Raw genomic sequence first — 15,342 nt, forward strand, 5'->3', positions numbered from 1 at the left:
TGCGGCCCGCGAGCCCCCTGGCTATTTTGTATGTAATATTGACAAACGACAATGTCTGATACAGTGTTAAATATAATAAAGTGCGGCCCGCGTCGACTTCGTTAACTACCATGTGGCCCCTGGCTGCTAAAAGGTTGCCGACCGCTGAACTAAAACAATCAACAAATACAAAGTAGGAACTCAAAAAAAAAAAAATATTATTATTTTAATCTTGTGATCATTATAAATGTGATAGATCAAGGACCTGTGTGTCATCATCGGCTATTACGCTAATATCAACTTGGTTTGCAGTGGGTACTTCTTCTTGAGAGTTATTGAACAATAAAGACTGGCTTGGATCACCTGAATCGTCAGATATTATGGAATACGCCGGAGACAGAATTATTACCGGTGAGGAGGGTTCAATGTTTAGGTCGGGATTAGTTGTTACATTATTTTCTAAATCATCCAATTCAGCCTCAGCGAACATTTTTGCCAACTCAACTTTTATTTTGCCTTGTTTTCTAAGTGATAGTTTTTAAAAGTTTTAGCATAGCTCATAAACAAATGGTCAACACTATCCCACTCCCTCTTTTTTTATTTCTGAGATAGTCAAGAACTCTGTCAGGGTGTCTAGTCCCGTGTCGCTGTCATTCCTTTTTTTTGTTGTACGTGGCGTTGACGACGGCAATGTACTTGGTTGTTGTTGTGTTTGCGAAGATGGCCGAGATTGTGGTGCAACTGGTGTTTGCGGTTCCGTTGGAGGTGGTGGTGAAGATGGTGGTCGTTGTGGAGGTGGTGACGGTGATTGAGATCGTCCGGCCAATGAAGACTGTGGCGGATCAGAGCATTCCTGCGTAGGTCTAACATTAGATCCAGTAGGTCGTAGCTCGAGCGTTCCATCAAGAAATGTCATGTGGGAACTCCATGTATAATTTGAATATTTCCTACTCGAACCCGTTTGTCCTTTCACTTGTTTTTTGTGCCTAATATATCCGTCTCTCAACGTTCTCCAGGCGTCCTTGGCTTTGGTACCTTAAACAATTACTAAAATTATATATAATCTGTACAAAAATATAAAGTTATATAAGTAAGGAGTATTCGGGTAATTTCGTATGACGGATAATTTCGAAATACATACAGGTTAAAATTGTCCAAAATTCCATCATAAGAAGAGTCACTTATTGGATTTATGTGACGGTTTATGACCATATATAAAATTACCCGAATACATTCGTTAAAATAGTTTATATATTTTTCAGGTACATAAGAACTGGTGACTCTTTTCTAACAATTTCATTTTCATTCCGCATTGGACGAAGCACTGTTTCTATAATAGTAGAAGAAGTATCAAAAGCTATTTGGGAATGTTTACAACCTATATATATGCCTAGCCCTACTGAAGAGATTTGGAAACAATCGGAGTTGGGCTATCGAGAGATTTGGAACTTCCCAAACGCCGTCGGTAGCGCAGACGGAAAGCATGGCCAAGAAAGGTACGCTCGGCTAGTATGGCGGAATGGAAATAATTAGTAATAGCTGAAATTTTCGGTGTATGGGACAGATAATAAATCTAGTGATTACGTCGACACATAATCCAAATAAATATATTACATTTAGGTATTTAAAAAAAAATGTAAAAATATAAAAAATCACAGAAAGTTTGTAAAAAATATTAATAACATTTTTTAAATTTATACTCATAGAGAAATATTTGCTTTATGACATTAAGCATGAATCACACAAAAAATAATTCTGTATCCTACATTTAAAGTAAGTAACCTACGGTTATTATTAAATTCAGTATATTTCCGTCCTCAAAAATGGTAATAGGCTATTTTTTCTCTCATTATTTCCAAATTACAATAAGTACAAGCGTTGCAATTTAATCGTACACTAAATAATACCGTATGGGAGGTTTTATGGGGTTGTGCATTAATTGCCTGGTTAAAAATGGTAATAGATCAATATCATATGGGATTTTTATTATGAGTTCTCCTTCATCGAATACTGTAAAAATCGGCTTGAAATAAGATTCGTAACACAAAAAACCATCAAAAACGTTATCGTTGCTTTAAAGTTGCCGCGCACGAGCCAGCGAGCTAACGCGATTGGTCGTTGCATGGAGCGGGGCGACGGAACGATGAAACTTCCATCGCCCCGAGCGCGAATATTTAAAAAAGTATTTAGTATATTTACTATTTACTCGGTCAAAACATATGTACTAGTGAACGTAAAAAATATGGGAGACTAGATTCGAACTAATTATCAGCTTTAATCTGGGCAAGAGTGCTGTAAATAAGAAAGTAAATTTTACGTAATTGCAGGCTTTCCGTCTTTGCGTGCGCGTTAAATTTAATACAATAATAGGCCAATTATATAGGGCTATTATACTGACACACACCCAATTTGATAGCAGAAAAAGACGCGAAATTAAAATTTTCTTAGGGAAATCAAATCTTCGCGCCTGTAAGTTTAAACTTTAGGTTTCAATAGCGGTCATTTAAGTACCACCCCTCACCACTAAAATGTAATTATCAAAAACGACAGTTGCTAATGTTCCCCAAAGTAAGCATTTCTAGTTAATGCTGCAATACAGTGGTACCGGGCACCTTGCGACGCAAGGCCGAGCAGGAATCGCAAACCTTAAAATATTTGCACTAATTAATTGAGTTAGGATTTTGTTAGTACTCTTTAATTGAATAGCAAAAAATATAAGTTATGGATTAGAAATACCGTTTTTATTCGATTTTTAAGTAAGTAATTATTGTTAAACTTATTTTTACCGTGTGGTGTCGGTTAAAATTTCACTAGTAACATCATTTGGCGACTAGGGCAATAAAAGTCGACACCACAACCAACAAATTAACAAACAACAATAACCAACAAATTAACAAACAACAAAAATTTGCAGTAATATTCCAAAACTCGACTGAACGCAAGCGCACCGAACCGTGTCGCTCCCCTGACGCGACTCAGTGTCATAAAACGTAAGGCCGTGGTATTAACGACAGCGGATAGCTGAGCGGCGAGCGGTGACTGCAGGCGGCAATAAGGTGTTCAGTTAATGTTTTTATAATTTGAAATGACTTCGTTTCCATGTAGAAATAACCAAACAGACTTTAGAAGCATTTAATATTTTATTTGTGGCCGTATAAATTATGTTTTATTGGTAAATTAACTACAATTATTCATATTTGTGGATAAAACAATATACATACTATAATTAATACTAAATTAACATTAAAAAAATACATTATTTATGACATAAAAATACATTGCGCGTATTTAACTACTTAGCACTGTTTAATTACGATACTTGCAAGCAAGTAGTAAAGTATATGGCTCCATCCTATCCTGTACCACGATATACAAGCGATAACATTTTTGCGACAGTTTTGTATAGATAATGGATTTGTCGCTAGAAAATTACGATATCGAGATAAAAGTCAGGTCTCTGAGCGCTATTGAAACCTAACGCTATACATGTTTTAAATTTGCCGCGCTTTTTCTAGTCAAGCTGAATGTGTTTCACTATAGAATAGTAATCGAATTGGTTCAGATTTAACGTTTAATGCATATAAATAACATAATTAGTAAATAACATAATTTTGGACTAAGTACATTATACATACCTACATGACATCAGGCTATGGTTTGGCGCACCGTGACCCTGAACGGCGCGGTAATGTGTTACGGCTGTTAAGTGAAGTCCAGACGGGATGATCAAATCGACCGATTTGATCAGAAATGAAATTGGGGTCAATCTCCAAATTAAGCAACAATTAAACAACTGTACCGATATTTGGAACCTCAGAATAATATACCCGGCCGGATACCGGATAGTAACTTTGCTTGATTTCAGAGTAAACAAATTGGATTTAAGAAACAGTCACGGTCATATTGTACATTACTCGTTTATTATTTCAAAACAATTTAAACATCCACTCACTTGCACGCGTAGGTACCTACTCATTTCGAACATAGAAATGAGTCCGCGCCAATGTTCACCACGAAACAGGTTAAAACCTGCACAATGCGCACCTAAACACCGAAATGTAGGTATTGTTAAATTTAGTTTGTAGTTAATTAGTTTTTTGGTGTAAGTGTATGAACCAAGGTCTGAAATAAATGATTTTTTATTTTTTTTATTGTTCCGCCGGCCGAAGATTCGGCGGTCGGATACCGAATATTTGGCCGACGATCGGGCCGAATATCCGGTATCCGACCAAACAACTATCCATTGCATTTCTAATTGCGAGTGGCAACACTATCGTAGGTCGTATTGCCCTTTTCTAGCATATACGTCCCTCGCTCCTACACTCCCACCACACAGGCAGGTTGCTTTGTCAGTTATACAAGGCAAATTTTCAAGTCATTGGCATGCTGTTTTTCCATCTGGAAGGTCGTGAAGCTAAACTGCTGGTGAGTTTTTGAATTTGTACCTCAGTTTAGCTGACTATATTGAAATAGTTATTTATTTTACAAGGGGGCAAAGTTGTTGTTTAACCGCTCGTGCTAATATTGATACTTGAGCAAGTAAAACATTCGAAACATGGAATCTTGAGCGTTGCGAGGGTTTCAAAGCACGAGGGTTAAACAAAATTTGCCCCAAGTGAAACACAAAATGTTTCATCACACCAACCCGAAGCAAATATTAAATGTAAAAATATCATACAAAATCAAATACAAATGAATTTTATTAAATATTTATGATTTAAAAGTCAATTCTACCAGCAAACATAAGAAAACAACTCAAAATTTGCATTTGATTCCTTTGCCTCACTTGTGAATAAAATGAAACTTTGCTCTCAGTCTTTGAAGTGCAAAGTAAGCCTTTCCGAGCTGGTGTGAAATAAATAATTAAATTTTTCACGCCACTGTTCGGAAATGTGGCAATAGATGGTCTAAAACCAAGCTGGAAAGTAGGCAATAGCTGTAGCACTTGAACCACCACTACTACACTCGCGTGCAAAAGTATTGCATCACTTTGCATTTTTTCGTCCGCACCCAATATCTTTGTAATTCTATACCCGATTCTGAAAATTTTGGTATCAACTGAAAGCTTATAATGTAACGCATTAGAAAAATGGTTAATTCAATGAAATTTCGAATCTGAAGACTATAAAAAATCATAAAACTGAAAGTAGTCGCATAATGCTCCAAAAATAAATCCGGAAACTTGAGAATAAAAGTCATTTTTTTAATACAATATCGTTTATTATTATTAAATTAATACTTGGTATTGCCACCTACAGGCCTCCTTTCACAAACCAAGTGGTTTTTCATAGGCGTAATTAATTTTCTAATGTGATCATGAGGAATAGCGTCCCACTCCTCCAGCAAGGCTCCCTTCAACTCCTCAACATTGACCAGGGCAGGATTCCGCTTTCGAACCCTCCTTTTTAGGTAGTCCCACACGTGTTCAATGGGGTTAAGGTCCGGGCTCATCGCTGGCCAGTCCATTGTGTCGATGCCCACTTCGAGAAGGTAGGCTGCGGTGGCCCTAGCGGTATGACACGGGACATTATCCTGCATTAGGATGAACCCCTCATCAAAAATACCGGCATAAGGAACAACATGTTCCTCCAGGATATCAGTGATGTACTTGGCAGCGGTCAATCCACTGTCACGGCCCCCGCCAGGCACGAAAACCAGTTCTGTCCGCCCGTCGTAGGAAATGCCGCCGCAGAACATTACGGATCCACCGCCATAGGCGACCCTTTCGGAGAAGAAACATTGAGCGAACTGTTCTTCTGGCCTTCTGTAGACTCTTCCTTTTCGGTCACATCCATTCAAACACATTCTGCACTCTTTCAAGAAGAGAACTGGGGTTCATTGCTCAATGGTCCAGTCCTTGTGATTTTCAGTAAACTCTCTTTAGGCTGTACGGTGTCGCGCCAGCAATCTGGGCACCGCTGCGGGCCTCCTGGGTGTCAAGTTCGCTTTCTTAAGTCTTCTTCTTATTGTCTACTCACTGGCAGCCACTCCTCGTACCTCACGCAGACGCTGCTGGATGGCAATGCTGGTCTGGTGTCGATCTCGGAGAGATGTTGTGACAAAGAAGCGGTCGTCCCTCTCTGATGTACACTCTCTGCGGCCGCTTCTTGGTCTTGAAGTAAAGGATCCAGTCCCCTGGAACCTCTGGTAAACTCTGCAAACTGCAGATTGGCTTAAATTCAGCTCGGCAGCTACTGAACGTTGGCTACGCCCCGCTTGCAGGGGCTGGATGATTTGGCGGACTTCAGCTTCAGTGGTTTCCATTTTTCCAGGTCTTTTTCACGGGAAAATACGCGGAGATATGTAACGATCGACTTCTGATAAGTGACTGATAACAACCCCTTCTCTACCCCCGTTTTATAAGGGTCAAGGGTAACGCAACTCGTGCGCGTGATAACGTGAAACCGCTCACAAATCGGGAAAATGCCGATAATTTGAAAAATACTGGGCCGATTTCCATGTTTTTTTACTTTTCGTAAAGCTAAAACTTCAAGGAACATGATTACATTAAAATAATTTAGAGAAATTAACCAGTTTACAAATATATTGGATGCGGACGAAAAAATGCAAAGTGATGCAATACTTTTGCACGCGAGTGTACAATGTTTCATTATTATCATCATCTGTCATTGGTGACAGTTCGCTACAGCAATGAGTATAATTTAAAACATAAAAATCAATAAAAGGTCTTTTTTGGCGCAACTTTTTCCTTCAAAAATAAATTTAGGTTATTTATAGGACCAATTTCTTGTTTAAAAAAAAACGAAATGTCAAACTATTCATTCATTCAGTCAGTTCATTCGATTCACGCTTAAGGCGTTTTTTACTTTTGTAGCTGTTTGTGGTTTTTTTTAGCAAAAACGCTTCTAAGTTTAGAGTCCGTTTGAAGCAAACAACATAAAAACGCCTCTTAAATGTGATAAAAAAGAAAAAAGGCGGGATCGGAAAATTCTCACTGAATTGGATAGTACTATAAAATATAAGAAACACGTATCTACGCTCGCTATAAAAATGAGTTCTTCTAGTGAAGAAAATGATATTCTTACGCTGACACCTACCGAAATTCAAGAGACAGCACAGGCAGTGGCTAGTAATTTGCTACCAGAGAAATCGCGGGCTAGTACTTATAGTTATCCAAATGTTTCCTTATTTCCTCGCAGTAGTCGTGAAAAGCACTATGTAATGCCTCGGCCGGAAACGCTAAAGATGGAGTCGTATTATTCGAGGGCCTCCACCAACGTGTCGGCCCTCAAACTCACTCGTCCATCTTTTAGCGGTTTTCCGTCCTCTCCTACAATGTACTATAGTTGTCCGTTAAATTATCTAGCAAATAAAAACGATCCGGAATAGTGATGTGAAAGTGCAAGAGGATATTAGAAAGAGAGATGCCTAAGAGTAGCATACCATAATGAATACATGTGTCTTAGCTGTATATTGTATTGTTATAAATAATGTTAAAAATGCTTTATGTTGTTAATGTGTTCCAAATTGTGCTGCTTTGGCATTAGCTGTAAGGTGCAATTTGTTATTTGAATTAATAAATAAATACAATAAATGTTAATTTTACAAAATGTACCTATCAAATTCTATACTTTACTAAATATCTCTCTCCTCACAGGTGTTACAATAAAGGGTGTACGTACTACATTATTAATTAAACACTCATAATATAATTATATTACATACACATAATAAGTATATCATAGGATATGTATAATCACATTGGTTTGGCGTCTTCCCACCACCAGGCGATAACAAACATGTTTCAATATTATTCTTAGGTTCCGAATATCGGTACAGCTGTTTAATGACAGCATTTACACAAAAATAAAACGCTAATTAAATAACTTATCATATTCGGAACTACAGATGCAACGGATAGTTGTTTGGCCGCATACAGGATACGGGAGGTACGGCCTGACCATAGGCCGAATATTCAGTATTCAGCCGCCGAATATTCGGCCGGCGGAAATATTCAGGTTTTTCAGGTGCGCATTGTGGAAGTTTTGGCCTGTTTCGTAATGAACTTTCGCGCGGTATATAGGTCTATCACTAGGTACGAAATTAGTGCGCGAGCTAGTGAATGGAACGTTTAAATTGTTTTAAAATAATAATCGAGTACGATTATATTCCGATATCAAGCATAGTTATTTAGTACCCTTATTTTAGTATCCGGTATCCGTCCGGATATTAAAATAAGGGCGAGATAGGATACCGGATAGTAACCGAATATCCGGTGCATCTCTATTCGGAACCTAAATTTTTAATCCTGCATGGTGCAAATATGTATAATATTGAGACAATGACTTGAAAATTTGTCTTGTATAACTGACAAAGCAACCTGCCTGTGTGGTAGGAGTGTGGGGTAGAGAGGGAGGTATATGCTAGAAAAAGACAATACGACCTAGGGGCTGTCCATACATGACGTCATCTATTTTTGACGATTTTTGTCGCCCCCCCCCCCCATAAAATCATCAAAAAATCATGCTTCGAATGACACCGTTTCCACCTGCGTCATGCTACCATCATCCGATGTCCAGACCCCCCCAAAATTTGAAATGACTTAAATTTATGAATAGCCCCCTACGACAGTGTTGCCACTCTCAATATTATTTATTCTTAGGTTCCGAATATGGTAAGTTATTTAATTAGCGTTTTATTTTTGTGTAAAACGCTGTCATTTTAAAGCCGTACTTTTCGCCTTATTGCAAAGGAGTAAGTAAGGTGCAAAAGTGTAAACATATATTTCACGTCGACTCTTATTATACTATGTTATACTTATTATGGAACTTACTATGTTATACTTATTATGGAACGTAAACTATGAATTGAAAGAGCACGAAATAGTCAATATAATACGTTTGTTGAAAAAAAAAGTCTACAGACGCTTAGGCGCGAAGGGTTATTGTCTCATAGAAAATTTGAATTTCGCGCCTTTTTCTACTGACAAAGTTGTTGGATAGACGTTAATATCAAATTAAAGAATGGGCCTACACACTTCGCTGTGACAGAATGTGAAAGTGTCACCAAAACTGTCAAATGACTACGATAATAAGTATTCCTTTTATAATGCCACTCCACACTATGCCATTCTGAAATTAAATAAGAACGATAGATAGTCATGCGCAATTTTTATTTTTGTAGTGGGTCATAATTGACGTATATAATTACGAATATAATTTGAACATCAACCAATAATATTGGATATGATATCAGTTATTTTTAATCAGCTATCATTCACGCGCGCGTTCATTTTGCTCAGACTTGGCCGCACAAATATTTGGTGCGAGCGAGACGCCCGCGCACGTTCGAATTGGCCTGTCACTTGTAGCAACTTGTAGGTAAGTACATACTTACCTACATACTATCCACGCGTCCTTGGCACGAACTCCCGCCACCGCCCGCATTGAAACTGTCCCCGCGCGCCGCAAGGAAATGTAATCCTTAGCATTAGCGCAAAGAGTTCAAATTTGGTAGTTTCATTTAGCGAATTTGATAAAATGCACATATTTATTACATTGACCATATTTTTGTGTGATTATGTATTGAATATCACTTTGAACGTTATCAGAACAAAGTCTGCAAGAAATTATATCTATAACCATTTTTTCTAGCATGTTTAAGGCGTAAATATATATACAAGTGATACAAATAATGTTGATGTCGGATTCTCGGATAAATAGCTTAATGAGGTAGTTTTATGGTAATTCAATCAAAGACCTAATTATTACTTTTTTTTATATCAAGTCACGACGTATATCCGTGAGGCCCCGCCATTTATTGAATGAGTTATTTTCCGTGTTAATATTTTGACTGATTCCATTGTCGACTCATTATAAATATTATTTTCGTCACGTTTACGAACTAAAAATACTATTACTATTTTTAACAAACAAGAACGGCTCTTTTTTTTAACTATTTTTTTTTACCTACTTCCGGACAGAAAGTTTTTTGGATTCGAAAATAAAGTATCTTAAAATGATCTAAAGAACAGGAATAAAAAAAAAATTGCCTATTACTAATTAATGTTTAACGTAAGCGTATCTTTACTGGAGTAGTTCGGGTAGAATGCCCTCGCAACAGTGGTTCAAACTATTACTGTTACAAAAATTTTTTTTCAATAGTCTTATTTGCCGTCGCCGACCCATTTTATAAATTTACCGTGATAGACGTTGGCAGTTACGGCCGCCACAGTGATTAGTAACATTTTTGAAAATTCTGCGTTTTATCGTCAATATCTACACGATAAACAGTTACTGCCTCCGAAGCCCCTGCCTGGTACTACTGAACCAGTGCCACACGTTTTACTCGGCGATGAAGGTTTTGCACTGCAAACATTCTTAATGCGACCATTTCCCGGAGCAACAATTATACATGACCAAAGAAAACGAAGATATAATTACAGGCTCTGTCGTGCACGTCGTCTCGTCGAAAACACATTCGGAATTTTAGCAGAAAAATGGCGAGTTTTCCATAGACCTATGGAATGCCATATTGAAAAAGCCATTCACGTTACAAAGGCTGCATGCTGCTTGCACAATTTTGTTAGAATTAAACACGGCGACATGATGCGAATGCTTCCAAATGAACCGACTTCGAGTCAAAACTTGCCCGAAAATGCAGGAACGAGTCAAAACTTGGAAGTAGCAGGAGATCTAAGGTCCCGTTTTCTAAGGGGACCTTGCATTTTGGAGACAAAGCAAACCGCTTGGAACAAGTGTTCCTGGGGGTGACCTGAGCTGATTAAGCCCGGTTGCCAAGAGGTTCCCCCCAGTAGGTGGGCAGGGGAGGGGGGGTAAAAGTGCCTCCGGCGCGCCTCACTCTAAGCTTTATATCTGCATACATCTCGCAACTATATCAAGTTTGGTGTCTTTTTCGTATAATTCGAGGATGAAGAATTCATTTCTGTGACTAAATTTTCACTCACCCATACAAAAAATTCGAAAAATTCAAAATTCAAAAAAAATCTTTAGATTTTTTTTTTCGAAAATCCTCTACAAAATGTATACTATGAGGATTTGCTCTAGAAAAAAAATACCTGTGAATAGCCCAGTTCTCCTACTATACAGAATAGTAAACTTGTCAAACATTTTTTTTCATAACTCTGTTAAAAAAAATGTTTTGTGTCGCGCGGCGTACTTGCATTGTAAGAGTGGTATGCAAGTGGTAGGCTTGTCCATATGGGCTCCCAATAACCTTGTTGTTTGGACCAGCCCCAGTCAGCAGGACATGGTGGCTGTTGCTGAGGGGCTATAATCTGTCCCCAAACATAGACCAAATCGCGCCGTGCGCCAAAAACCGCCGTGTCGCCGAAATAATTTTCAACCAGGTTGACAAGGTGCAGAAAACCCTAGAGGCAAAGCAAACCGCTCTATGTGCGTTCCTTGATGTTGAAGGTGCTTTCGACAATACGCCCACAGAGACCATACTCAATGGTATGAAATCAAAGGGAGTACACGAAACCACCAGATGGGTACATAGCATGCTCTCAAACAGAGTAGCCACTCTGACCATCAATACTATATATAGAGCATGAATTTTATACCACTAAAGGGTGCCTACAAGGAGGCGTTTTATCCCCACTATTATGGATCCTAGCAGTGGACCAACTTCTTGCAATCATGTCAGGCCTCAGGCCAAGACTTTGATACCTACACAAGGATATGCCGACGACCTTGTAGTCATCGTCAAAGACCCTTGCCTCAACACAATATCCAACCTAATGCAAGGAGCTCTAAACACAATATTCAAATGGTGTAGAGAAAATGACTTGTCCATTAATCCGAGCAAGACTGTAATAGCCATTTAACCATTCACAAGGAAACGGAAGCTCGATAAACTCACAAAACCAAGACTTAATGGACAAATAATACCGTTCTCGGCAGAGGTCAAGTATCTAGGGGTCACCTTTGACCAAAAGTTAACTTGGAACCCTCACCTGAGAAACATTATACAAAAAGTGAAAATGGCCATGTGGTCATGCTGTCGAATGGCAGGAGCAAGATGGGGCTTAAGATCCAAATTGCTATGTGGTTATACACAGCGGTAGTGAGGCCAATTGTCACCTACGCCTCCGCAGTCTGGTGTAACAAAACCAGCCAAAAGACAGCAATAGACACTCTAAACAGCCTGTAACGCACGGCTTGTTTAACAGTAACAGGCGCCTACTCCTCGACACCGGGAGCGGCCCTAGATGCACTGCTGGACATCATACCACTCCACTTGCAGGTGCAAAAGGAGGCCAAGCAGTGCGTCTACAGAATATGCACGCTAAACAGGCCAAAATGGCGCTCTCAGGCATTAACCAATCTAAAGGCCTGGGTTTTTGCGAATAGAGCCCTTAGCATGCCCACTGATGACGCTCACACCGAATGTCATCTCACCAAACTGTACACAGTAGAAATACCTCCTAGAGACAAATGGATCAACAACCAAATGTACGTCGAAGAGGGAAGCCACATCTGATATACAGATGCTTCCAAGAAAGGCAATGATGTAGGATGTGGGATCTATGGTGAGAGATCTAAGCTCAGAGCTAGCGTCAGCATGGGCACATTGGCCTCAATCTTCCAGGCAGAAGTCTTCGCCGTCAACAAATGTGCGGAGATCAACCTGGATAGAAACCTAAGACACCAGCTTATCTACATCAACTCAGACAGCCAGGCTGCTCCGCTGGCACTAGAATCCCTTGAGTCAAACTCAAAACTAGTCCAGAACTGTAAAACAAACCTAAATGCACTGGTTTACTCCAACAAAGTTACACTTAGATGGGTACCAGGGCACTCCGACATTAACGGAAACGAAGAAGCGGACGAACTTGCTAGAAAGGGCGCAGACAAACCCCTGGTCGGCCCAGAACCCTTCTGTGGAAGCACAAAACGAGATGCATATTCTCTGCTCAGCAACTTAGAAAAAACGAGAGCAATCGATTGGTGGAAGTTCGTTAAAGGACAAGAACACTCGAAAGCTCTGATCAAAGGGTTCAACAGCAAAACTGCTAAGGAGCTTTTAAGACTCAAAAGGCACAAAACCTGCGCGGTGACCAGAATACTGACTGGACACTGCAAGTTGAACAAACATATATATGTTTCAAATTGGCAAGAAACAAGATGCGACATGCAGGTTCTGTCAGGAGTCAGAGGAGACTGCAATGCACATTCTCTGTTCTTGTGGACTACTAATGTCAAAAAGAAGTACCTACCTAGGGCGACACGTAGTGCAACCCTATGAGGTACAAAACATTACGGCCCAAAGAATCTGGAACTTTCTGGATGCAACGGGCATTAGTAATGAACTTAAAGGGCCGTCACAATAAATCAATGCTGGTCAATGCGACACTCAAAGGCCCACAACACCACAATAATAATAATAATGTCCCGCGGGGGCAGCTTGTGGCGAGCTGACGGTGAGTGACGACACCGCGGACCCCTATTCCAGAGGGCCCTGTCATCTGGCCCTCGCCTCTGTGCTTGCCTTGATTGGCCGGCCAGAATGGAGTCGCAAGAGCGGGACCTATGCTCCAGGTTGGAAGTGTAAAATGTCATAACGCCGGCTGAACGGATTACCGGGATCTGGCTACCGCAGACTCACCTCTCGACAACCTCACAGCCACTCCAAAGTGTTGCCCTGTTGTCGCACTGTGCGTGCGGCTATTGCGGGGCCCACTCAATGAGTTGGCGAGTCACCACCTGTCATTTACAATTTTGAGACTGATTGTCACGGCAGGTGTCCGCTAGTCTCTCCCATAGCCCATTATCCAGTCCATCCAACTTTCAAATCTATAGCCCATGACCTTAGTTCCCATCGCAGCACAAAAGTGCTGCACTGTAATAGTCTTTGCACCTGGCGGGGACCATCTCCGGATGTATTATATTGTGCGTTCGGGGATAGTATCCACCACATGTATCCCTTGCTTTTAGAATAACGTGCCTTAAAGGGCCTCTGCGCTGTTGGCTTCGTCCCCACGTACGCCTCCCAAAGGTCCGGGACCCCATGGTCCCGAGATATGGAAAAGATGTTAATTTTATCACATTTATAATACTTAACTCTGTTGGCGAAAGTTTTCCCAACATCTTTATTTATATATTTAATTTATATTTGTATATATATCATTTCCAGAAGTAATTTATTAATGTAATCTACAACCAGAAGAATAACAACTTATCAGAAGTCATCTAAACATACTTAAAAATCCTAAACGCTGCATACCGCTCTTACAATGCAGGTACGCCGCGCGACACAAAACATTTTTTTTTAACAGAGTTATGAAAAAAAATGTTTGACAAGTTTACTATTCTGTATAGTAGGATAACTGGGCTATTCACAGGTATTTTTTTTCTAGAGCAAATCCTCATAGTTAAAATTTTTTAGAGGATTTACGAAAAAAAAAATAAAAGATTTTTTTTGAATTTTGAATTTCTCGAATTTTTTGTATGGGTGAGTGAAAATTTAGTCACAGAACTGAATTCTTCATCCTCGAATTACACGAAAAAGACACCAAACTTGATATAGTTGCGAGATGTATGCAGATATAAAGCTTAGAGTGAGGCGCGCTGGAGGCACTTTTACCCCCCCTCCCCTGCCCACCTGCTGGGGGGAACCTCTTGGCAACCGGGCTTAATCAGCTCAGATCACCCCCAGGAACACCTGTTCCAAGCGGTTTGCTTTGTCTCCAAAATGCAAGGTGGTGGACCTTAGATCTCCTGCTAAAGGCGGTGCATTAATGCGTTTGCGTCGTACAAATGCAAGGTCACCTAATGCCGCAATTGCAATTAGGGAAAAATTTGTCACCTATTTTAATCGAGATAATCGAGAATAAAATTATTATACGACGCACGCACAAAATACACAAGACAAATAGCATAGCACAATACAAAACATAAACTTACCTTCTATTCCAATTGCGACACCAATTTGTTCCCATAACAAGCTTTTATAGGACGAATTTTTATAATCTTTGTGTTTTTGGTTATAAATACATTCGTATTTGCGCAATAGTTCAATAAGTTTTTCTTTTGTTTCGCAATCCATTATAAAAACCTCCACGCGCACCGGCCGAGTTGTAAATAAATACAAGAGAGCCGCGCGTGTACACGCACAGCACCTATGCAGCACCGAGCGGTGCGTGTCCGAACCAGGCCGCGTAGCCAAGACGCCAATTGCTTACGCTCCGTAGCGATCGAAACGCAACTGTCACTGTCACGCTAATATGGAAGAGTGATAGAGAGACATAATGCTTTTCGTTGTCGAAGCGATAGCGATTGTAACCTTGGCTAGGCCGGCTGATCGGTTCGCCGTCTCATAGGAAACGCCGGTAAATACAACGTCATCACTGCACGCAACGAAGCGACGTTGCCGCTCCGC

General features: G+C 39.9%; 1 protein-coding gene across 1 annotated transcript; it reads right to left on the reverse strand.

Annotated features, from left to right (window-relative positions):
- Window positions 1–220: 220 nt before the first annotated feature.
- LOC134790401 (inactive protein tyrosine kinase pTKL-like) lies at window positions 221–15,009 on the reverse strand. Its single transcript, XM_063761169.1, is given in 4 exon segments — window positions 221–513; window positions 516–570; window positions 617–1,014; window positions 14,868–15,009. Coding segments are annotated over 4 exon segments (888 nt in total).
- Between the last annotated feature and the right edge of the window lie 333 nt (window positions 15,010–15,342).

This window comes from Cydia splendana, chromosome 5 (assembly GCF_910591565.1).
Source record: "Cydia splendana chromosome 5, ilCydSple1.2, whole genome shotgun sequence".
In the NCBI taxonomy this organism is placed as follows: domain Eukaryota; kingdom Metazoa; phylum Arthropoda; class Insecta; order Lepidoptera; family Tortricidae; genus Cydia; species Cydia splendana.